The sequence below is a fragment of the Littorina saxatilis genome, linkage group LG7 (assembly GCF_037325665.1).
Source record: "Littorina saxatilis isolate snail1 linkage group LG7, US_GU_Lsax_2.0, whole genome shotgun sequence".
Classification (NCBI taxonomy): Eukaryota; Metazoa; Mollusca; class Gastropoda; order Littorinimorpha; family Littorinidae; genus Littorina; species Littorina saxatilis.
In genome coordinates this window covers 36,201,721-36,225,276 of record NC_090251.1, presented here as the reverse complement: position 1 = coordinate 36,225,276, position 23,556 = coordinate 36,201,721, and the positions used below count along the sequence as shown (strand labels likewise).

General features: G+C 41.9%; 1 protein-coding gene and 1 long non-coding RNA gene across 2 annotated transcripts in view; one reads left to right on the top strand and one right to left on the bottom strand.

Annotated features, from left to right (window-relative positions):
• Positions 1–14,493, bottom strand: part of LOC138971329 (synaptojanin-1-like) — a 39,067-nt gene extending 24,574 nt beyond the window's left edge. Inside the window, exons 1-14 of the mRNA XM_070344049.1 lie at positions 14,300–14,493; positions 13,165–13,266; positions 11,511–11,778; positions 10,976–11,201; positions 10,450–10,533; positions 9,983–10,141; positions 9,521–9,705; positions 8,879–8,960; positions 7,961–8,116; positions 7,125–7,281; positions 6,571–6,747; positions 5,419–5,521; positions 4,201–4,341; positions 3,432–3,624 (exon numbers count right to left, since the gene is read on the bottom strand). Of these exons, the coding sequence (XP_070200150.1) occupies positions 3,432–3,624; positions 4,201–4,341; positions 5,419–5,521; positions 6,571–6,747; positions 7,125–7,281; positions 7,961–8,116; positions 8,879–8,960; positions 9,521–9,705; positions 9,983–10,141; positions 10,450–10,533; positions 10,976–11,201; positions 11,511–11,778; positions 13,165–13,266; positions 14,300–14,432 (2,166 nt within the window). The 5' untranslated portion in view covers positions 14,433–14,493. The remainder of the gene's footprint in view (positions 1–3,431; positions 3,625–4,200; positions 4,342–5,418; positions 5,522–6,570; positions 6,748–7,124; positions 7,282–7,960; positions 8,117–8,878; positions 8,961–9,520; positions 9,706–9,982; positions 10,142–10,449; positions 10,534–10,975; positions 11,202–11,510; positions 11,779–13,164; positions 13,267–14,299) is intronic.
• A 5,170-nt stretch (positions 14,494–19,663) lies between these two features.
• Positions 19,664–23,205, top strand: LOC138970345 (uncharacterized). The gene is made up of 3 exons (XR_011456900.1): positions 19,664–20,098; positions 20,953–21,207; positions 22,607–23,205. It is a non-coding gene; the product is annotated as an uncharacterized lncRNA (long non-coding RNA).
• The last annotated feature ends 351 nt before the right edge of the window (positions 23,206–23,556 follow it).

The window sequence follows — 23,556 nt, the reverse complement described above, 5'->3', positions numbered from 1 at the left end:
AAACAGAACTGAGAGTCTAACTACTCGATATCTAGTACAGTATTTATACAAGCACATATAAGTGGATTTCAGAAAGACACAATTGACCAATAATTTAACATTTCCACAATTAAAAAATTATTTCAGAAAACTTTAAAATATCAGAAAAAATGTCATTTCATTTTAAGTCACACCAGAGAAAATGAAAAAGAGAGATCGCACACTCTCTCTTCGGCCGTACTAAAATTAGAATTTGAAACCAGCAGGTTCCACTAACCCACAGGACGTCAATATATAACAAAAGATGTTGTTGCATAATACCATCTTGACTATCTTAGGTCGAGCATCACATACATATAGAATACTACATGGCTTGCTGTGTCGTACCAGATTTACACGAGTTGTTTTTTTAAATATTGAACTGCAAGCCATGTAGTATTCTGTTTATCCTACATACTGTACTTACGTGTATTTTACTGAAAATGTCTTGCAGACGAGGCAGCTAAATTGAAGACGCTTGTTTTGGAACCTCGATCTCTTCTAAAGCCTCGTGCAATCTATTACGTCAAAGCAAAGAAACGTCACTCTGAAAGTGTGGCGTGACGGGTTAGTTCTAAAGATTCATCGAGGGTAATTAGCGAGCGCAAGTTTTGTTTCTATAATGACGTTTATCTCGGTGACTTTGGCATCATAAGCAGTGGAAAAACAGGTCCCTGCCAGACTTGCTTGACGTGACCTCATTTACATGATATACACACGTGTGATTTGAACGATTATTATCTAAGGGTGTCTCTCTCACGTATGTAGGATAATTTTTTTTTTTTTGCACCTGCGCTATGTGACTGGGACAGCTGATGATGTGTTTCAACTTAGGTGTTCAGGCTCCAGTGAGCGATCTCTCCTTTATAAAATCTCTCCTTACAATTGTGACAATTTGCTACGGGAACGCAAAGGTCACCAAGAGCATATAAGGTGAAAACAGCAGCCAAGACCCTATCACAAACAGGAACATGTACTCCACATCTCACGGATGTGCTGTCTATCGCCATACCAAAATACGTCAAGCTACTATAAATAGCTCACGCTTTGGCAGGGAGACAACTCCGTCAATACAGAGCAGCTGCCTGTGACAAGGGGGACTACTGCGTCACCCCGTCACACACTATATAAAAACAACTACCAAGTCATACCCTCTGAAAAGATAAACCATAACAGATACCACATCTCATGCAAGAACTAACATCCATATGATAACCAAAGCATGCGGGGAAGCAGAAAGAGAGTTACATACCCTGCAAACTTCCTGTGGAAAGGTCAAGGAGAAAGTGGCGCAAATAAAAACCAGAGTCAAAACAGAACGGTGAAGCCAGAACAAACCTCAGAACAGCCACAGTCGCTCTATCTGCAGTAAGCCTGGGCAGTCTCTTAGGTTCAGAAATTACAGGTGGAAGGGACGGCATTGAAGGTATTTCACCAGGGGGTAAAATTTCACAATACCGGATTTTAAATCAGCAACTTATACAAAAAATAAGGACCAGTCGAGTAAATGTATACAATATTTGGCCATGAATGGTGCTCACCAGTTTGTGTTTGAAAGCTGACACACTGACAAGACAATGCACCGTGGCAATATTCCCCCATGATATATGATATTTTCTTGACCAATCCATAACTTTTTTGAAAAGTATATGTGTAAGAAAAGTGGCTTTAACTATACAGTTAATGTGAACTTTTTGACATATCTCAAAAGAAACGGATTTTTTTTCTCTTTCTTTTTGGGTTTTTGTTTGTTAATGTTTCAGTTTAATGCAACAGGTTATACAGTATGACAGCAGATTGGACAAATCTGTGAGACTGAACAGGCTTACTCCATGTGTCTTTAACATACAGCAGGAGTACCGCAATCCTTTCAAACTAAAAACTAACTGAACAGGCTGGCTATATATTATTCAAAACAGCAGCTTTACTCTCGTGTAAATCCAATCTCAGGCTGAGCAAATAAGCGCATGGCAATAACACATGGATACTGAACAAGTTTTTAGCAGATTATGTGATGTAAGAATAGTACTCTAGTACATGTAAAGCATTCTCTCAGACATTTCTACTTAAGCATTCATTCGCATTATTGTTAGCCTAATGTATAGCAACTCACACTCTTAGGATCAAATTCATACAATGAAATTAATTAATCGTCCCACAAATGAATACAAGCAGGGTAGGTTTCTTTGAAAGTGGAAACATTTTATCTACTGTGCAAAACTGGTTGGAGGAAGGTTTATTTATTCACAGCCGCCATTTCTGATACAATATGTGTTCAAAATGCTAAATCATTATGCTTAAGATTGCTAAAATTAAAAAAATTAAAAATAAAGCCGTATTTGATAACTAACATGTCATGGCCCCTTTAGCTCCAAAGCACACTGCACTACAGATACATAAAATAAAACAAAAAAACCATCTGAACAATGAATGCCTTTCAAATTCTTGCTTCATGTAATCACAGTAATTATTCAAAACAAACGATAGCAAAGATGCAAAAGAGTAAGGTAGGAAATAGTAGTATGCTTTCAGTTTCACTACAGAGGAAGAACCTCCCTCCTGTGTTTTTGACTATTATTTTTTTTATTTACACCCCCATGAAACCAACAGTAGAAACTACAAGGATAGGCGAACAGGTCATGTGACCTATATACTGCAAAGTTCAAGTTCACAGTGGTACCAGAAATTCACACACACAATAATCGATAATCAAAACAGGGACTCTTACATCAAATGATCTAAAACAAAAGACTGAAGTGCAGATACTGTGGAAGTCAAGTAAAATGTTAGCTGCAAGTGAGAAACAAAGAACAGTACAGTGAAACCCCTCTTTTATGACACCCCAATATGACTACCCCCCCCCCTCCCTCCTGTCAGGACCTTGTTTTTCAGATTTTCTATTAACAAAATATGTATAATTACCTCAATTTTAAGACTCCCTCCCTTTCTAAGATCCAATTTTCTTGGTCTCAAGAGGAGGTTCCACTATCTGAGAATGTATAGCGAGTAAGGCCCCCCCAAAAAATAGGTGTGGTTACGGCAACATAGCCAAACAAAATAGGGTAGGAAGGTAGGCAATCACTTTTTTTTATTTTTTTTTTACTTTCTTTTCTAATGTGTACAAATTAAACCTACTTGACAGGGAAATAAGTGTGCGACTCGGGCGATTTTGCTTTCATTGCGTTTTCTGCACTCGGTTTTTTTTGGGTTTTTTGTTTGTTTGTTGACAAATGTAATAAAAAGTTATAGGGTCGGCCCCTAAAAATAGGGTAGGTCGGGTTACCGTAACCACACCTATTTTTTTTTAGGCCTAATACCAACATCAACAGAAACAACTGCAGAATATCAAGAATTTAAAAAAAAAATGTAAATCAAAAGAAATGGTCAGTTGACAAAGGAGAACGTTTGCTTACCATGGGAAAAGACATACGACGTGTGATCTCTGCATAGTCCTCGTTACGATCGTTGACTTGTGATTGGCCGGCAGCAAGATGGGCGCACACGAAGCAGAAAGAGGTGGAGTGGACTAGAAAGCGAATTCCCACTCCGCCCTTGTTGCCAGTGGCTCCCCCTAGTCCTGTCTTCACTTTGTCAACGGCAACATCCCTATATAAACCATTATGTTCTCTGGTATTATTAATCCATAACTCATAACACACACTACAAGAAATAAGATTGATGTTATGTTAATTACTGTATTTTTAAAAATTAAAAAAAGTACAGGGGTGATCTATGTGGTGTTGAATTTGCCCCTGATGGCTCAATTGAAAAGATGTTCAGGAGTCCACAAAAGGGTTGAAAAATGAAAAAAAGTTATATTTGATTTATAAGTAGATTACACAGAGCATAAAGCAAGCCCTTACTTTTTTTTAAATTTATAACCATTTTGCTTTATTTAAAACAAATTTTTTAACTCTGTTCCATCAATCTTTTGTCCCTTCTGAGCTGAGGAACTTTGAAAAAGATGCACACACAAAAACAGAGAGAGAGAGAGAGGAGAAAGATAGACAGAGAGAGAAACAGACAGACAGACAGATGGAGAGATAGAGACAGACAGAGACAGACAGAGAGAGACAGAGAGAACTAGACTTGGGACAAGTTCTAAAGCACTGACATTTCATCTTTGACACAAAGCCAGCCTCCAAAAGTAAGGCAGTCCCAGCAACAGCAAATCAAACCCACCTGATGAAGGGAGCAAGGTGAGGCCTGACGTAGATGAAGAGAACCACCCCGACAAGCTGTATGTGCGTGAGGAGGACGTACTTGTGCTCCCGGGACACTGTCTTCTGCACCTCCAGCTGCCACTCAAAGGCGTTGGTTGTGCTGAAATTATTACAGATATACAGATGAAGAAGGTATAAATAGCTGACGCTGATTTCAAAGACTATTCAGTTTAATGACTTATGCTGGTTGATTTGTTTTCAGGCTGATTCAGTGGCCATTAGTTGATTTGGGTCAGTAAGTGCCCCGGGGGGGGGGGGGGGGGGGGGGGGGGGGAGAGAGAGAGTGTGTGTGTGTGTGTGTGTGTGTGTGTGTGTGTGTGTGTGTGTGTGTGTGTGTGTCTGTCTGTCTGTCTGTCTGTCTGTCTGTCTGTCTGTCTGTCTGTCTGTGTGTCTGTCTGTCTGTCTGTCTGTCTGTGTGTCTGTTGAACACATCATTGACACATGTAAACCTTCTTCTGTACATGTTTGAGATTCTGTATCAGTACCTGTCTTTTAAAAGCATTGCTTTAGAATGCCAAAAGTGAATGTTACTACCACTATAATAGCCCTCCAGATGAAAAGAAAGTGGCGCCAGACTATAGGTAGGAGGGGAGAGAGATTGGGGATGGAATGAGGCAACAGGCCTTGGAGGATGAGCCATGGGAGGAAATGTATGGAGATGTATGGAGGAACGAAAAAGAAAGCATTCAGAACACAATCTCTCAGAACCCAAGTTCACAGCGAAAGTCTCAGGGCTTGAAAACATAAATACACGCATGCAGGAAAAAAACCAAAAAATGGGTAGCGCCGTATACTGTATGGCAGCTCGCTTTCCCCAGGGAGAAAGCAGCCCGAATTTCCATGAGGGTAACCTCACAGGACTATATGTGACCCTCCACCACGAAATGAGTCGCATGTCACCTCGCGCGGTTCTGCGCTAGGCTTAATATAAGTCCGGGGAGTGTCTGGTAACAGTGTGAGGGTCACCTTAGTCACAGGCTTATAACTCAAACAGTTTTTGCTCTTTTCTAAAACGGTTTTTACCACTGGATAGAGCATAAAAAACTCTTTTGGGAAAATGTAAAAATATGAAAATCATGCAAAGGTGACATGCGACTCGTTCCGTGGTGGAGGGTCACATGTAGATCTTATCCTTATCTTTATCTTATCCTCCTTATCTTTATCGTTAAACTCTCACCTTGCTTTCATGATGTTGCTGGCATTGAGATCAACAATCTCCTCAAAGCCCACAGCAAAGATGTCGATTGGTTTTTCATAATCGTACCCAGCCTGCATAGATCCTGTAAAAACCAGCACAGAAGAGGAGAAGTATTGTTATGGGGGAAGAGGGGGTCTTCAATGGGGAACTCCACGTTATCTTCAACAATTATCAATATCAACTGAGGGTGTGAGCGGGGATGTAGCTCAGTCGGTAGCGCGCTGGATTTGTATCCAGTTGGCCGCTGTCAGCGTGAGTTCGTCCCCACGTTCGGCGAGAGATTTATTTCTCAGAGTCAACTTTGTGTGCAGACTCTCCTCGGTGTCCGAACACCCCCGTGTGTACACGCAAGCACAAGAACAAGTGCGCACGAAAAAGATCCTGTAATCCATGTGAGAGTTCGGTGGGTTATAGAAACACGAAAATACCCAGCATGCTTCCTCCGAAAACGGTGTATGGCTGCCTAAATGGCGGGGTAAAAAAACGATCATACACGTAAAATTCCACTCGTGCAAAAAACACGAGTGTACGTGGGAGTTTCAGTCCACGAACGCAGAAGAAGAAGAAGAACTGAGGATGTGCTTTTTCTTAGGGATGGTCTTATCCCATGTAAAAGCCTGGACAGATATAAGACGGTGAGGTGACCTCATCTCATCCGATCTGTTATTTTGTGAACAACTACATGTGTTTGCTCTTCATGCATCATCATCATCATCATCATCATCATCATCATCATCATCATCATCATCATCATCATCATCATCATCATCATCATCATCATCATCATCATCATCATCATCATCATCTTCTTCTTCTTCAGCGTTCCAGAATTGTCTGGTTACGCGTGGGCTTGTTTGCCCATTTGGGTTCCCCACACTGTTTGTTTGTTTGCTCAACGCCCAGCCGACCACGAAGGGCCATATCAGGGCGGTGTTCCCCACACTATACTCTTGAGAGCATAGTCATCATTATCATCACATGTTTATTTTTTCGCACCTCTTTTTGTTGTAAACATTTTTTTAATTTTTTTTATTTTATTTTGTCATTGTGTGTCTGTGTGTCTCAAGGGCAGTAAAATAAAGTTCAATTCAATTCAATTCAATTCATCTAATCTTATCTTATCTCACTCACCTGGGTGAGTTTTGTAAGCGTCCAACAGCCAGTCAGCCAGGGAGACGTTTTTGCAAAGGATGCTGCGAAAGTGATTCCCCCCGTTGACGTTGTACGTCGCCACACAAACTCGCATTGGCTGTGGACGTGTGAACTCTGCTGCTCTCTCCACCATGGTCTGAAGAATGCTGGGAGAGGCTGTTTTTAAATGAAAATGTACCAAAATTGCTGACTTTCTTGTTTTTGCTTGTAACACTTTGACCACATTTGCTACAGTTGTGTACAATGTCAGTATATGCTATCAAACAAGCTTCCTTGTTTTGATGGCCTGAGAAAACATTGAAAACATTGAATCAATCTCTCTCTCTCTCACACATATACACGCACATACGCGCACACACACACACTGGTACACACATAATTATTGCAAATGAATTACGAAAGCTTTTCTTTAACATTTCAGTAACAGAAGTGGATATTCATCACAAAAGTTTAAAGCCACTTCAAACACTTATAAACACAATCGAAAAGGAAAACCTCATTTAAAAGACGAAATAAAAACAAACAGGACTGACCATGCAAGTAGCGTGAAGATAGCAGGGCCCGTGCCTTGTCGGCCAGATCACCATAGAGAGAACTGCCAGTCAGCAGGACGTCAATGGCCTCCTGCTTGCTGCTGTCCAGAAAGTTGTTTTGTATGGCTCGAGTCGCTGACCGTGTGGCGTCAGTGTACTAAAACAAGTTTCACAATCAGGCATGAGATCATGAAATTGTAAAAAAATAAACTGAAAGCATACAGCCCACTTGCGTTATGAATCTTTTGCACAGTGCCTTGCACCTGGGCTTATATTAAAATTATAAGGATCCAGCATGTTCTATTCCTAACGTGAAAAAACTAAGCCAGGCATGGTTTGACCAATCAGAAGAGGTGATAAAATGATTCCCAATCACTCATGCCAGCGATAAACAAGATGGTGGGAATAGATTTGGTTTTCTTCCACGAGATTCAAAACTCATTGACTTATTCAGAAGTCATGAAGCACTCAGGACCACATAATTCAAGCGTTTCTTCAAGAACAAGTAAGCAAACACTTAATCATGGCTGTCCATTCACATAAAGTTCGTACAAATTGCAGAGCAAAGTTGAACCACTTGTGGTATGACTCTGCAAAATCCTGCCCAACAAAAAATTCAGCTTGAAACATAACACAAGTGTGGCCAGGCCTTTTGGAACACCAACTTGTCAAACTAAGTCCAATACACAGTAATTACATAAAATTTGCAAGAAAATAATCATCAGATAAAATATACATTGATGGGTATGACTGCTAGCTGATTTCATTTCATTTAAATCTAGAAATTTTTCCAGTAAAATACGGAAAATGATTGGACAACATGATCCCTTGCTTACTTTCGACCGTCCGCCTCCCAAAGCTCCAGTTCCGGCATAGATGCGACTGATGTGGTCGCCGTTGTGCTGCCAGATCTGACGATACACCTCCTCAAAGCGACCCACCATCTGCGGCTTGCTGGCCAGCCCCAGGCACTCCAGCATTTTCGGCAAAATCTGCAAGCACAAAAACTCTGTGGTTTATCATTTAAAATCATTTTTGAGTGGCTGAGAAGGAACAAAATAAGCTGTTTCAGCCGGGTTGTTGCTGGGTGTTTTTGTGTGGATGCTTTATTTTTTTTTTTTTTAATTTGTGGGGGGAGGGGGGGGGGGGAGGGAGGTCACGTAGTCTGACCCCATGTGCTCATCATTATTGATGTGTGTGCTCTGTGAGAAAGTTTAACATTTGACAATATTTTAGAAACTAGATACTTAACATGCACCATTTTTGCAATGGTTATAAACAAGGGCAAGACCTTTCTAGCACAGCATGTTCAACTTCAAAATGTCGTCGCTATTCCCTCACTTCCAAGAAAATGGCACATCCATTCCCCTGAGCAGACGAATTCTGAACACCATCATTATGGACATCCAGTTTGGTAACTGGTGCTGATTACAATTTTTGTGGGCAACAAAGACAACGTGGGTACCCTGAGTCTACTTATGGAGCCCAATTTCCTTGGACTTCTGTATACCGTAAAACAGACAAATCAGTGGTCTGGACTGGTGTTTGCAGAATGCAGAATATTTATTGACCAAGGCTGGGAATTTGCACTTTCATTCAAACCAGTCAAGCACACCAAAACACACGCATATTCAGACTGAATCAACAATATTAATTAAATACTATGCACACAAATTATCAAAAATTATTATCACATTATTAAACCCTTGAAGGCTTTGTTTTAGGTTGAGACACAAACATAGAAGCTGACTGACCTCCAGCCCTATCATGGTCTGTACTGCGTTGGTTCTGTCCAGGCAGTCCAGGCAGTTGGACCGAATGGTGCCCGTCTGCTGTCTGCAATCACAATTCACTTTTCAGCAAACGCCAACAAATTCCAGCTAACCCCTTAGATACATATTTAAAGGCTACTCAGTAAATATTTTGCACTATTCTAACATTTAAACCCTTTCTCTCAACTAAAGCTAAAAAAAAGATAACAAAATCCATTTTAGCGCCTTTCAGGTTTGTATTTCATTTCATTTCATTTACTTTATCATCCCAATGCTGAACAATTGGGGTCGCTTCCTCCCAGTGGAAAGCCAGCAGCAACACGAGTCGCACTACCCAGGTGTGTACATGTTTAGGTGTAATCAGCCACCTGCACTTATTGCAGAATGACCGAGGTCTTTTACATGCCACTGTGGTGACATGAGGGTGGATCATGGATACCGTCTCTGAGTCTGCACATAAAGTTGACCCGTGTCCAGGGATTCGAACCCGTGACCCTAGGATCACAAGTCCAGTGCTCTACCAACTGAGCTACCTGGAGTTAAACTGGATAAAAGAAAACAGCAATGCTCTCAAGTAAAGTATATACACAGAAAAACTCAACAAATCAAGAGCACTGAACTCACCTCTGACAATGAGACTCCCCGCCGGTTATGCTGGCAGAGTAGAAGAAGTCAAACTCATGGATCTGTTTGATGATCTTGGCCTTCAGGCGCTCCAGGTTCTTGAGGTTGCTGCCCTTGATTTCGCTGTGGTAGTCGAAGTGGATGAAGGGAATGTCTTGCTTGTACACTGACGCCTGGTGGTGATTCTGAAAAAACATTCAATTAATTTTGTTCTATTACAAAATTAAGTTGAATGAACTCTCCTGAAACTAAATTTGTCCGAATGATTGCATTCTGCACAGGCATCTTGTGGAAGTTCTGACCATATGACAACAGAAGTAACCTCTCTTTTTACCTGTTACACACATTAATTCAAGCAATATTTCTAAATCAAAAATCTGGTAAACAATCAATGCAGTCTATACCTTCACCTACATTTACGCAAAGCTTGAATTCATTACAGCCTGAACAACGTATTCTTACCTGGAAAGCCTGACTCAGCATCCGTTCGCCCTCCTTGCAGCCCAGAAGGTTGACGATGACCTGATTTCCGTACTGCTGTTTTACCATCCTCAGGTGGCGTTCCATGGCTGGTGCCGCTGACTCGTATCCGCGTGACATGTGCACCTTGTGTGACCCAACCTGCAAAATAACAAGTAACATCAGAATGTAGCAAGATGTAGCAAGATTGTCTATGTTAGTGTGCTGCGCATAAGCTGCATTGTCTACTTCAAGAAAGAAAGGTTTCAGTTACATTTTTCAAAAAACTTGTATCCGTGCTTTGAACTTTGAAGAGATACAAAATTGATTAAAAAATACCAAAACGTTTTTTCCCTACTCTTTTGAAACGAAATCTCTGACATCAGAAGCCAAAAAAAGTTTTAAAAGACGCCATAACAAGAATAATGGGATAACTATCAACCACACGACTTTCTCTACGTCACACTCACATTGATGCCAGGCTGTTCCCAGAAGAGGGGGATGGATCCACGAATCTGAATAGACGAGGCAACCTGGTCCTCCAGAAATATCACCTGAAAGCAGAATCAGGTTGTAACCAATACTCGTGCTGATAATGGACAACAAACATGTTAAATACATTCAGCATCAAACAGAAATTCGGACCAAAGACAAAAGTAAATAATGGATGATTTGACCCAGTCCAGAAAATAGGACTGCATTTCAGCTTGGAACCTCAAAAATGTAATACCTAATTTGTTAATAAGAACTCTAAAAATGTAATGGCTCGCTTAGCCCCTCTTGTCTCAATGAAGATGATCCCGGGTTTTCAGTATTGATATCTTAGTTTCAGGTCGACAGATTGACTAAAAATATTTTTGTATTTTGTCTGCTTTTTTATTTCTTTTTTTCCTAACCGCTTTATTTTCTAAAGAGTCAAGCCAAAGCATTTGACATCATCTTATTCAAAAGACTGATCTACAAAAATAGTCTTTTTATTTGTTTTTTATCAGTCACCTGCTCAGTCTCCACAAAGTTGGCCACATGGCCGTCATCGTTGGCCCCTCGCACGTTGAAGCGGGTCCCAGCACGCTCACAGGAAAGGCGTGAAATGAGACAGGCCTTGGCCTGGTGCTGCCCAGCATAGATGGTTCGAATCTCCACCCCTCCACACATGGCCTTCAGCAACCAGCTGGTGCAGTCTATACCATAGCGCTGCAAGTGAACATGCAGCATCCGATTCCTGCAATGATAACATAGAAGTTGTGAACGATCAGCAAGATATAATTTTATTATCTGTAAACTCCAGATAAACAAATTAAGATCTTAAAAAGGGTAAGTCTTAAATTGGGGGGGGGGGGGGGTCTTATAACAGGAGTTCCATTGTACAAAATAGCGTGGATTACGTTGTCCCTGACCCACTATATCGTTCCAGTACTGCAGATGTCAACAAACAGAAGTCATGAACATGAACAGAAGTCTGTAAAAGATAACCTGTAAAACCCCTGACAGTTATTTTTGTAATTTCTCCACTCTAAAAATCCTGACCCACCAAAAGAATCTGTTATCAGTGTCATGGTCCTGCAGCGTTCTCTGAGCGCACAAGCTGAGGTCCCAGGGATTGCCATTGCCTCGCCAGGAGAAATAGAAGGTTCCGGAGCTCAGCAATTTCCGTACGTCCACAATACGCTCCTCGTCTTGCGGAACGTTTCGAAGAGACAGGAACTGAACGGCCGTAACCTTGAAGACCTCTGACTCGCCGATCTTGCCGACTGACAGGCACCCCGTCACCATCACCAGGTAGTGAATGAATGTGTCTCCTACAAAATGAGATTACAAAGATTCTTCTGGTTAATGTCAATCTTTAACTTCATCCTTGCCTCACAGCAGTATCAAACTACACAGAAAAGCAGCAAGATCTGCCAAAAAGGGAAATGTAACTTTACAGGCCTGAAAGTGGCGAGTATTTTACTCGTCATGGCAAGTAGAAATATGTAACTGGCGGGTAGAAATGTTCATCCTTGCTAAATGCAAGTATAGTTGCTAAAACAAATTGTAAGTTTGGCTAGTAAAGTTTGCTCTCTGGCTAGTACATTTTCAGAATCACTAGCCAAAGGCGAGTTTACCATTTGTTGGACTTTCAGAGCTGCATTATGAGACAAAGTAGGTTGAAACCACAAGTGACACTGAAAGTCTTGAGTCCACACATTACATAATCAAAATGCCCACATGACCAAAGCAATGTCACGCAATTCATGTGCGGAACAAGGTGGCCATACTCATACACTTGATGATTACATATATATATATAGATATATAAAACATCAGAAATTGTGAAAGAAACAATTGAAAGTCAGCAGAGACTTTCTTCCGAGATTTGTTAAAATCTCTTAGCAGAGAAAGAGAGAGAGAATTAAGTATCCCTTCACAGACAGCCTATTGGGAGCATCAGACCCTCCTCAAGGGGGACCGAGATTTACAGAGCAAAGTCCCTTTGTGGGGGACGTATCGCAAGGTAATCTAGTCCTGAGGATGACCATTGTTTTTGTACCTAGACCAGACACGTGTTTCGACACTATTGTCTCATCAGTGGTCAGGTGGTACTGATGGCGAGAGTTGTCAACCCATGGTATCCAACTAAGAAGCAAACCACTCTCTGAATGGTAGCTTCTGTTGGCATGGGAGACTACCCTCATCTAACAACCCCAAGGGGATATCTGTGAAGGGATATCTATAAGGGGATATATATTTGTTATATATATATACAACTTGTATTACAAGGAACACCAAAAATAAGGCAAGTACAGGGGTATGTCATAGCTGGATGCTCAAACAACAGCATTTTGACTGATGAAGTACACAACATCAGCATTAAGACACAAGAATTACCTGGCTTTTACTAGTTTAGCACCAGCAAGACTAGATTATAATTTATTAATATAGAGGGTTCATTAACTTATAACCTGTAACTGTAAGAATTTTACAATAATTATCAATAAGTGTACAGCATATATATGTAAGTATTTCAAATCTGTGCTGTGTTTTCTTTCTATCAAATATCTGCCATAAGTGTGTTATTGAGTGAAAAGAGAAAACTCATAAAATAAACAACATATATACATGTATCTAATTCAACAACTGCCGCACCCCCCCCCCCCCCCCTCCAGCCCCTCTTCTTTAAATCCACCTAATACTAATAAACTTACCAGAAGGTTTACTGCCTGTGTTTAAGGACAGGACCCCTAAACAGCCATAGGCATCAAGTATTTTGGTGTACTGCTTCTTCAGCGGCTCCACTTCCCAGGATGCTGCAAATGACATTTCATGAGCAAAGTTCATTCTACTTTGTATAGCCTCAAATTAATTAGGCAAAGTCAACTTCATGAAGCTTGCTGCACAAAACTTTGGCACTGAATTTTCGAATTCCAGTGAGTGTAAATATGAAAGTTTGATGGCTAGCTATTGGTTGATAACGAAAAGGTCGTCTGCACTGGTCGATAATGGCCATGAACAACCAATCAGAGTGCCAGCAATGCGGTGGGCTTTTTTTTTTTTAGAAGCAAGCACCTCCAATGCATGCTTGCCTTGTCTTGCCAAATTGCTGATTGTCACGTGATGCTTATAGCCACATCGGTAAAATTTGGCATTTTTAGATGCTTCTTTCATTTTTCAAAGGAGCTTTGATTCAGTGTTGCAATTTTAAATGAAGAAATGGGAAAATCCATCAAGTCCTCCTGTCGGACCGCATTTTGGATAGTCACAAGAGAAGCAACGCTGAGACGAATCACATTGAGATTGAGCAGTGACGTACTTTCCTACAGGAAACGCACCCAGGTGCATTCCCTGTATACTGGAAAAACACCCTCAGGACATGCGCCTACAGGGAATGCACCCACTTTTGGTCGACTTAGACCCCTTCTGCCATAATTATTGACTGTGGCTACCTCGTTAGAGCTATAATTTGTCTTGGCTGTTCAAACCTCCTACAGTTACACCCTGAAGTTGGCACTCAGGTAGGCAACCCAGGGACCCATGCAGGGAAATTAATTTTCTGTTCACGTCAAGGTTGCAACTCATCGCGCAAAAGAAACATCAAATAAAACTGCAGGTTTTTTTCTGTACACAGTACAAGGAAAAAAAGATCCACAAATAAAGCCATAGTGTTATATATCATCTTTCAATGGTTAAACATCTGCAACGAGACTAGTGCCAAGGAACAGAAACATAAGATGAAAAGGGGGTGGGGACTGTTGTTGTTCCGCGAACTACTGCCAGAGTGGAAGGAATTATCGATTTCTCAACTTGCATTACGAATGCCGATTTCCATGTTTATACACTTACAAAGCACCACCACAGCGCCTGATTCGAACATGAGGGTGTCTTCCTGCTGCTTCGACTCCATAATGACGCTGTACGGACTCTCGTTGTCTGGGGGAAGCTTGTGAAACACGCGAAATCCTCTTCCCATTGCCATTTTGTTCGTCTGTCAGGAGCGAGCTCGAGCCTACTCCCACCAGTCACAATCTCAGCCCTTGGCAATGCGGAAATGGGCGAGTTCTGCCCCGCATGAGAAAATAGAGAGTGACCTCCCCTGTTTGAATTTCTGTCAAAGTCCTCTCAGTGTTTTTACGGTTTACCGTGTTTTGACTGAATGTTTTCCGGGAGACTGACTGGGAATCGAGACGAATGTGGTGGTTGTGGTGGTGGTTGTGGTGTGTATGTGTGTGTGAGTGAGTGTGTACACGTGTGTTTGTGTAGTAGTACTGAGGGAAAATGACAGAAAAATACAGGGACACCCGGCGGAGCCAGTCACTGTACAGAACACCCAATGCCGAAAAGTAAACAGCTACCAAGAGTTGAAAAAAAGAAGTACAGACGAACACTGAACGCATCGACGTCGCTGGTGTCAAACGTAATTGAATATGTCCCCAAAATGGAATGTCACTAATCTAGGAGGGACGAATTTACTACACTACCTTGTCTCGTCAAAAATTATTATTCTCCCCCACCCCCCTTCCCACACACACTCCCACCCTCTTCCCCAGCCCCCACCCCACAAGCCACACACACCCTCCACTGACACACACATCCACTCTTAGTTCAAGTTTTTGCCACTGACTTTCCCCTCCTACGTACAAGATAGGGTAGAAAGCACGGTCTACCGCCCGAAAAGTCAGTATATATGACCACAGACCACTCGTTTTAGTACACAAATCATCGAGGGACAAGATTTCATTTTCTTTGATCGCCTCAAATAGGGAAGCAGTTCGAAGGCCGGCTCACTGTGCTAAATGTCTTCAAATACTTGGTTGACGTTTGACAACACTTGGGTTCAGGTAAAGATAATGTAAAGCAAATCTTCAAAGAAGCAAAAATGAATGCACCTCTTGTTTTAATCACGTGTGACCGACGTTAAAACGGCGACATGTAACACACAGACATTGTATGTTAAACTGGGCTAAATGTTCACCTAGTTAATAAATCTTGATTGTTTTGAAGGATATATGATGGAGAGAGTGAAAGAGCAACTTCAGACGTAATTCATTGGTTTCCTTTGCGTACGAATCTTTCTTTCTTTCTTTATTTGGTGTTTAACGTCGTTTTCAACCACGAAGGTTATATATCGCGACGAGTGCGTACGAATGTGCTCTTTGGAACTGCCGTTTGCAAAATGATTGACACATAATTATTATTTGATCGTTGAGGATTTAAAGGACGAGGAAGAAAATAAGACATAACTTCAAAAATGTCCGTCATCTCCTTCGTGTAGTCTTCTGCAGAAAGTCGGAGCGAAAACAGACAGAAGAGGAGGATACATACTTCAGAACAAAGAAAGAGAGACGGAAAGGAAGGAAGAAAGAGAGAAAGGAAAAAAAGAAAGAAAGAAAAAAGGATTTTGTTTGTTTGTTTGTTTGTTTGTTTGTTTGTTTGTTTGTTTGTTTGTTTGTTTGCTTAACGCCCAGCCGACCACGAAGGGCCATATCAGGGCGGTGCTGCTTTGACATATAACGTGGGCCACACACAAGACAGAAGTCGCAGCACAGGCTTCATGTCTCACCCAGTCACATTATTCTGACACCGGACCAACCAGTCCTAGCACTAACCCCATAATGCCAGACGCCAGGCGGAGCAGCCACAAGATTGCCAATTTTACTAAGTCTTAGGTATGACCCCCCCGGGCCCGGCGGGGTTCGAACCCACGACCTCCCGATCACAGGGGGGACGCCTTACCACTAGGCCAACCGTGCCGGTCTTGAGAAAGAAGGATGGAAAGACAAAAAGAAAGAAAGAAAAAAAAACAAGGGGTGCCGGGGTGGGGGTGGGGTTGAGCGTCCAAAGCTGCCATTTTCCAAATGATCATTCATCTGCGCCCACAAAGTGAGGTAATTCGTAATCCCAACAGCAAAAACGTGCTGGGCCTTGGCAAAAGGTTATTTCGTTTTTCGTTTTTTCGTCTTTTCCAATACGATTAGACAAAACGAAAACTTGAAACGAACATCGTTTTTCCGTTGATTTCATTTTCGATGTTTTAATGTCCATTTTCTCGTTTTTCCTGACAATAGGCCCTACTAGTGTGTTGGATGGTGTTTTTAGGGTTTCGATTATTATTTCTGGCCAGAGAAAGGAAACTGGCAATATGTGTAGGCCTACACGCATTGACAGAGAGATAGACAGACAGAAGAGAAGAGGGACAGGAGCTTGTATCAAAGCGCCGGTCGATCGCCGCGCAATTTCTAAGCTCAAATGATGGCACCAGATAGCACTATTTTGCTTCTTCAGACACAAAACAAATGCCTTAGGATCCCCCCCCCCCCCCCCCCCCCGGCCCCCAAGAAGTTTCAGAAGTGCTGCGCCCCCACGATTTACACTTTTTTTTAAATTCTAAGTGCAACACACGCCCGCCCCCCCCCCTCCCCCCCCCCCCCCCCCCCCCCTTGATAACTAAATGATCCGCCCTTGTTCCTGTCTAACTGCCTAACTGGCAGCATGCTTGAGTAAAGTGTGTACGCGTGCACGCGTACGTGCGTAAAGTGTGTATGTGTGTGTGTGTTTGTGTTTGTGTGTGTGTGTGCGTGTGTGTGTGTGTGTGTGTGTGTGTGTGTGTGAGTGAGTGAGACAGATATTTTTTAACCTTTTTTTTCTGTCGATAAGTGTCTTTAATTACGTCATGTTCGGCTTTTTGCAATTTAGCAGCGTCAAGTTGAGACCAAACTGTGGTGACACCATTTGTATGGTCTCAGTATCTCCCTCCCCCTGTCTTCATCTAACGCGCTCTCTCTCTCTCTCTCTCTCTCTCTCTCTCTCTCTCTCTCTCTCTCTCTCTCTCTCTCTCTGTGTCAGTGTGTCTGTCTCTCCCTCTATTTTTCTACAGCTCTCTCTCTCTCTCAGTCTATCTCTCTCTGTCTTTCAGTCTTTTTCTGTCTGTCTTTCTGTTTCTCTCCCCCCCCCCCCCCTCTCTCTCTCTCTCTCATCCATCTCTCTCTCTCTCTCGGCTCTCTCTCTCTCTCTCGTCTCTCTCCCCCCCCCCCCCACCACCACACCCCGGTGTTGTTAAGGTGGTCGCCAAACATAATTATTTTCCCTAGAGTTGTTCTGACACCAAAACCTACACCCCATTTTTTTTACCCCCCTTCAGTAACAATTCTAATCTCTAACTCGAACACAACTAATATTTGTTTGGCGTCCTAGTTAGAAAATAAGATACACCAGTTCACTGTCAACTCTCAATAGGACTTTGCACTAATAATGCTTTTCTCTGTCTTGAAAAGGAGAGTGGTTTATTAGTTAGTTTAGTTATTTCGATAGTTTAGAAGACAGGCTCAGAATAGAAAGCATATGGCAACATGAACATGTACTTATTTTGCTTTTTTCTGTCTACAGATGAATGTGCTTGTTGTCTGATGTTTAGCAGGCTGAAGACAGGCAGCTACAATCTGGAACAAGTCGCGTAAGGCGAAAATACAACATTTAGTCAAGTAGCTGTCGAACTCACAGAATGAAACTGAACGCAATGCAACGCAGCAAGACCGTATACTCGTAGCATCGTCAGTCCACCGCGCACGGCAAAGGCAGTGAAATTGACAAGAAGAGCGGGGTAGTACTTGCGCTGAGAAGGATAGCACGCTTTTCTGTACCTCTCTTCGTTTTAACTTTCTGAGCGTGTTTTTAATCCAAACATATCATATCTATATGTTTTTGGAATCAGGAACCGACAAGGAATAAGATGAAGGTGTTTTTAAATTGATTTGGACAATTTAATTTTGATAATAATTTTTATATTTTTAATTTTCAGAGCTTGTTTTTAATCCAAATATAACATATTTATATATTTTTGGAATCAGAAAATGATAAAGAATAAGATGTACGTAAATTTGGATCGTTTTATAAAATAAATTTTTTTTTTTACAATTTTCAGATTTTTAATGACCAAACTCACTCATTAGTTTTTAAGCCACCAAGCTGAAATGCAATACCAAACCCCGGCCTTCGTCGAAGATTACTTGACCAAAATTTCAACCAATTTGGTTGAAAAATGAGAGCGTGACAGTGCCGCCTCAACTTTCACGAAAAGCCGGATATGATGTCATCAAAGACATTTATTGAAAAAATTAAAAAAATGTATGGGGATTTCATACCCAGGAACTCTCATGTCAAATTTCATAAAGATCGGTCCAGTAGTTTAGTCTGAATCAGTCGCTCTACACACACACACAGACAGACACACACACACACACACACACACACACACACACACACACACACACACACACACACACACATACACCACGACCCTCGTCTCGATTCCCCCCTCTACGTTAAAATATTTAGTCAAAACTTGACTAAATATAAAAAGATGAGGACTCAGTGGTGTCAGCGGGGACGTAGCTCAGTTGGTAGCGCGCTGGCTTTGTAGCCAGTTGGTCGCTATCAGCGTGGGTTCGATCCCCACGTTCGGCGAGAGATTTATTTCTCAGAGTCAACTTTGTGCAGACTCTCTTCGGTGTCCGAACACCCCCGTGTGCACACATGCGCACGAAAAAGATCCCACGTTCACAGCGCAAGTCTCAGGGCTTGAAAACGCGAAGACACGCATGCATCATCTCTCGTCTCCGATTATCATGATCGTATTTCGATACTTTGACGAGACAAACCCAATGCTGGTGTGTCGAAGAAGACAGCCACAGCGGGCTTGTTCGAATCAGTCAAAGTATCACACCATACTCTTCAACGTATTACCAATACCTGTCCCAAAATAGACCCGTTGGTCTAAGAGGACGTTAAACCTTAATAGTCATCTTGCCATAATCTCCATGGAAAATGGCACCACCTCCAATACTTCATATTAAAAAGGAAAGTGGTTAATTAGTTAGTTTTCTTATTTCGATAGTTTAGAAGACAGGCTCAGAAGAGGCCTGAAACATTTTAGCAACATGAACATGTACTTATTTTGCTTTTTTCTCTGTCCACAGATGAATGTGCTTGTAGTCTGATGTATATAGCAGGCTCAAGACAGGCAGCTCTACACTCTGGAAGAAGACGAGGACTGGTGTCAGCCCAGAGGACATCGTGCCATCATCTCCATGGACATTTGGCACCACCTGCAAGACTTCACGTTAAAAAGGAAAGTGGTTTATTAGTTAGTTTAGTTATTTTGATAGTTTAGAGGACAGGCTGTCAGGAGGCCTGAAACCTTATGGCAACATGAACATGTACTTTTTTTGCTTTTTTATGTCTACAGATGACTGTGCTTGTAGTCTGATGTTTAGCAGGCTCAAGACAGGCAGCTCCACTCTGGAAGAAGACGATGACTGGTGTCAGCCAAGAGGACATCTTGCCATCATCTCCATGGAAAATTGGCACCACCTGCAAGACTTCGCATTAAAAAGGAAAGTGGTTAATTAGTTAGTTTTCTTATTTCGATAGTTTAGAAGACAGGCTCAGAAGAGGCCTGAAACCTTATGGCAACATGAACATGTGCTTATTTTGCTTTTTTCTGTCTACAGATGAATGTGCTTGTAGTCTGATGTTTAGCAGGCTCAAGACAGGCAGGTACATTCTAGAAGAAGACGAGGACTGGTGTCTGCCAGGACATCTTGCCATCATCTCCATGGAAAATTGGCACCACCTACAATACTTCGTGTGGGTTATTAGTTAGTTTAGTTATTTTGATAGTTTAGAAGACAGGCTGCGAATAGGCCTGAAAGAATATGGCAACATGAACATGTACTTATTTGGCTTTTTTTGTGGTTATCTGTCTACAGATAAATGTGATTGTAGTCTGCATGATGTTTAGCAGGCTCAAGAGAGGCAGCTGCACTCTGGTAAAAAAAAAGAGGATTTGAGCACGGCCGTCCAACTGTTGTCTGCCAGGAGGACATCTTGCTATTAATTCCAGAGCTAGCCCACGGTCCAAGACTTTGTGTAATAAATGGAAGATAATTTTTAGATTTTAGATTTTTGTATTTTTGTCACTTGGTTTTACTCATCCAGTTTAAACCCGTTTCTTTGTAACCATAACCATTGAACCAACCCCATAACCCTGACCATTAACCACTAACACTGAAAAGCCTGATCGGAAGAAAGGCTATGTTTTTGGGGTGTATGGGGTGTCTGGTGAGAGGTGGCAACATTGTAAACCTGACAGCAGCTCCCTTTTAGGGATGGACAGGAACTCTGGTCCTCAACCAGCACCCAACTCTCACTTCTGGCTCCAAGAAAGCTGTTAAAGATAACAGCGGCCACACCCCGGTACACCGCCTCTGCTGGCGGGCTAAACGAAGGTGAGGGACTGATAATTCAACTGATTGTTGTTGGTGTGTTTGTTAAGATACACCATACTTTACCACATCAACTGTTCATCAAGGCTTTGCACTCATTTTGCTTTTCTCTGTTTTTGAGGTATCACTGATATAGAAAGTTTACGCAATAAACAGATATTCTGCCTTGACAAGCTGCTGCAATGTCTATTCAATAATTGTTATTATCTGTTGCAGAAACCAGCCAGTGTCACAGTTTGGGGGAGGACTGCATGGAATTAATAATACAGTTTTGATATGTTTGAATGTCTGTCAAGGGATGTTTTTAACTCCTCTTTTGTCAGCTGCCTTCAGGTTAATCGAGGTACATACACCTTTATGGAGGCAAGAGGAGGTAGAGGATGAACAAGACAAAGTAAGACTCCACACTGACAACTGTCCAGCAAACTCATCAGATATTCAGCAGGATCTACTGAAAACTTCGTTGAATAGGTAGAGCGTTTCTTCTGGCTTGAATGATGTGTTCAGAATGAGTTGGTTGAACTTTGAGCTGGTATTTTCCCCCACAGGTGTTAAAATAGTAAGGTCGCTAAGCTGCTGCAAGTGCTACTGCCAGAATTAATGGTTTACCATCTGATATGACCATTATTACTGTTGTAAATGTTGTTCACAAAAATAATGTTGTTACTGTATTAACAGACTGGAAATGTTTAAAAACATGATACTCTTGAAATAGCTGTTGCACTGATTGCAAGTGTATTTAATATTTGAGTGATTTCCAACAATTATGTTCTGTTCGTTTGTGAGGTGTCCATGATTTATTTACTAGTAGCGCACCGTGTTTCGTGTTCATCACAGGTCAAACTACTTCTATAATTTTTATGTTCTTCCTAGCCTTGATTTTATGTCATCAGATTTCATGTTTAGATTAAATACAGACTGTTTCAGTTTCAAATGTACTTATTGCGAATACTTTGTTTGCTGTACAGGGGCCTTGTCTGCTGCATTTTCATCGCTTCAGTCATTGTCTTCAGCCTTTTCATCACTTCCTTCAGTGTCTGCTGCCTTTTCATCACGTCAGCGCCTGCTGCCTTTTTCATCACTGCCATCAGTGGTTGCAACCTGGTTATCACTTACGTCAGTGGCTGCTACCTTTCATCATTTACATCAGTGTCTGCAGCCTTTTCATCGCTTACATCAGTGCCTGCTACCTTAAATATCGCTTACGCTAGTGGCTTGTATTTTTTCATCACTTCTGCCAGTGGCTTCTTCCTTTTCATCGCTTACGTCAGTGCCTGCTACCTTAATATCGCTAACGCCAGTGGCTTCTACATTTTCATTGCTTCCGTCAGTGTTTGCTGCAGTTTTTATCGCTTCCACAAGTGTCTGCTGCAGTTTCATCGCTTCCGTCCGTGTCTGCTGCAGTTTCATCACTTCCGTCAGTGTCTGATGCAGTTCAGTCATCGCCTCCGTCAGTGTCTGCTGCAGTTTCATCACCTCCGTCAGTGTCTGCTGCAGTTTCATAGCCTCCGTCAGTGTCTGCTGCAGTTTAATCGCCTCCGTCAGTGTCTGCTGCAGGTTCATTGCCTCCGTCAGTGTCTGCTGCAGTTTCATTGCCTCCGCCAGTGTCTGCTGCAGTTTTATTGCCTCCGTCAGTGTCTGCTGCAGTTTTATTGCCTCCGTCAGTGTCTGCTGCAGTTTCATTGCCTCCGCCAGTGTCTGCTGCAGTTTCATTGCCTCCGCCAGTGTCTGCTGCAGTTTCATTGCCTCCGCCAGTGTCTGCTGCAGTTTCATTGCCTCCGCCAGTGTCTGCTGCAGTTCTATTGCCTCCGTCAGTATTTGCTGCCATGTTCATAAGCTCTGTCTTCTTCTTCTCGTTTGCTCCTTCTAGACATCCCCTCTTGTGGCACGCACGAATGCCGCCGTCTTCTTGAGGGCCACCAAGTCGCCAAACAGCTTCTCCTGCAGGGGGTCTCAATTTCCTCCAAAGTGAAGTGGTCTGAAGCTTTAGAAAAAAGTAGTAAATGTTTATTATATCAAAATTTCAAGAGAAATTTTGGGAAAGAAAATTACATTATCCAATTACCAGATACATATGTATTTGTACTTATCAAATTCAGAAGTAGCTGTCACAAACTTGAAATTGAATCAGGAAGAAAAAAATGGTGTTGATCTGGAAGATAGGTTATGCAAATGTTGTGACATGAATGGGTGATGAATTTCATTTTATTTTTGAATGTCTAAAATGCAGTGCTAACAGATTTAAATATATATCCCACGAAAGTGTTTTCTCTTTGTCATTTCATGTCTGGAAGCAAAAATGTAAAGCTTGAATTGGCCAAATTTATAACATTCGGGAAGGTTATTTATTTATTATTTTCTATTTTAAGTTGTTAAATTTACAAATTGTAATTTTTAGCTGTGATCAAACTTATTTCTTTTTGTTTTCATAACAGAAGTTATCTTCCATGTCTCAAAAGGGTAACAGGATTAAACAAAAAATAAAACTTGAAACGGTTGTGTGTGTGTGTGTGAGAGCGATGATTAATTTCTTAAAAGGGGTTACAGGGGCGGACGAGGGGGGGGGGGGGGTGGGGTGGGTTTCTGGGGTTTCCGGAAACCCCCCCCCCCAGCCAAAAAAAATTTTTTTTAGGGGGTGGGGGGGTATTAATCAGTGACAAAATCTGCTGCTTGAAACTGGTAATGATCATCCTCAGAATGCACCAGATTGCACCATTTTGCATCCTTTTTTTAACAATTTCCGGGGGGGGGGGGGTCATGCCCCCGGACCCCCCTAGCAAGCTAGGCGCTTCCCGCCGTCGGCTCGGCGCTTCGCGCCTT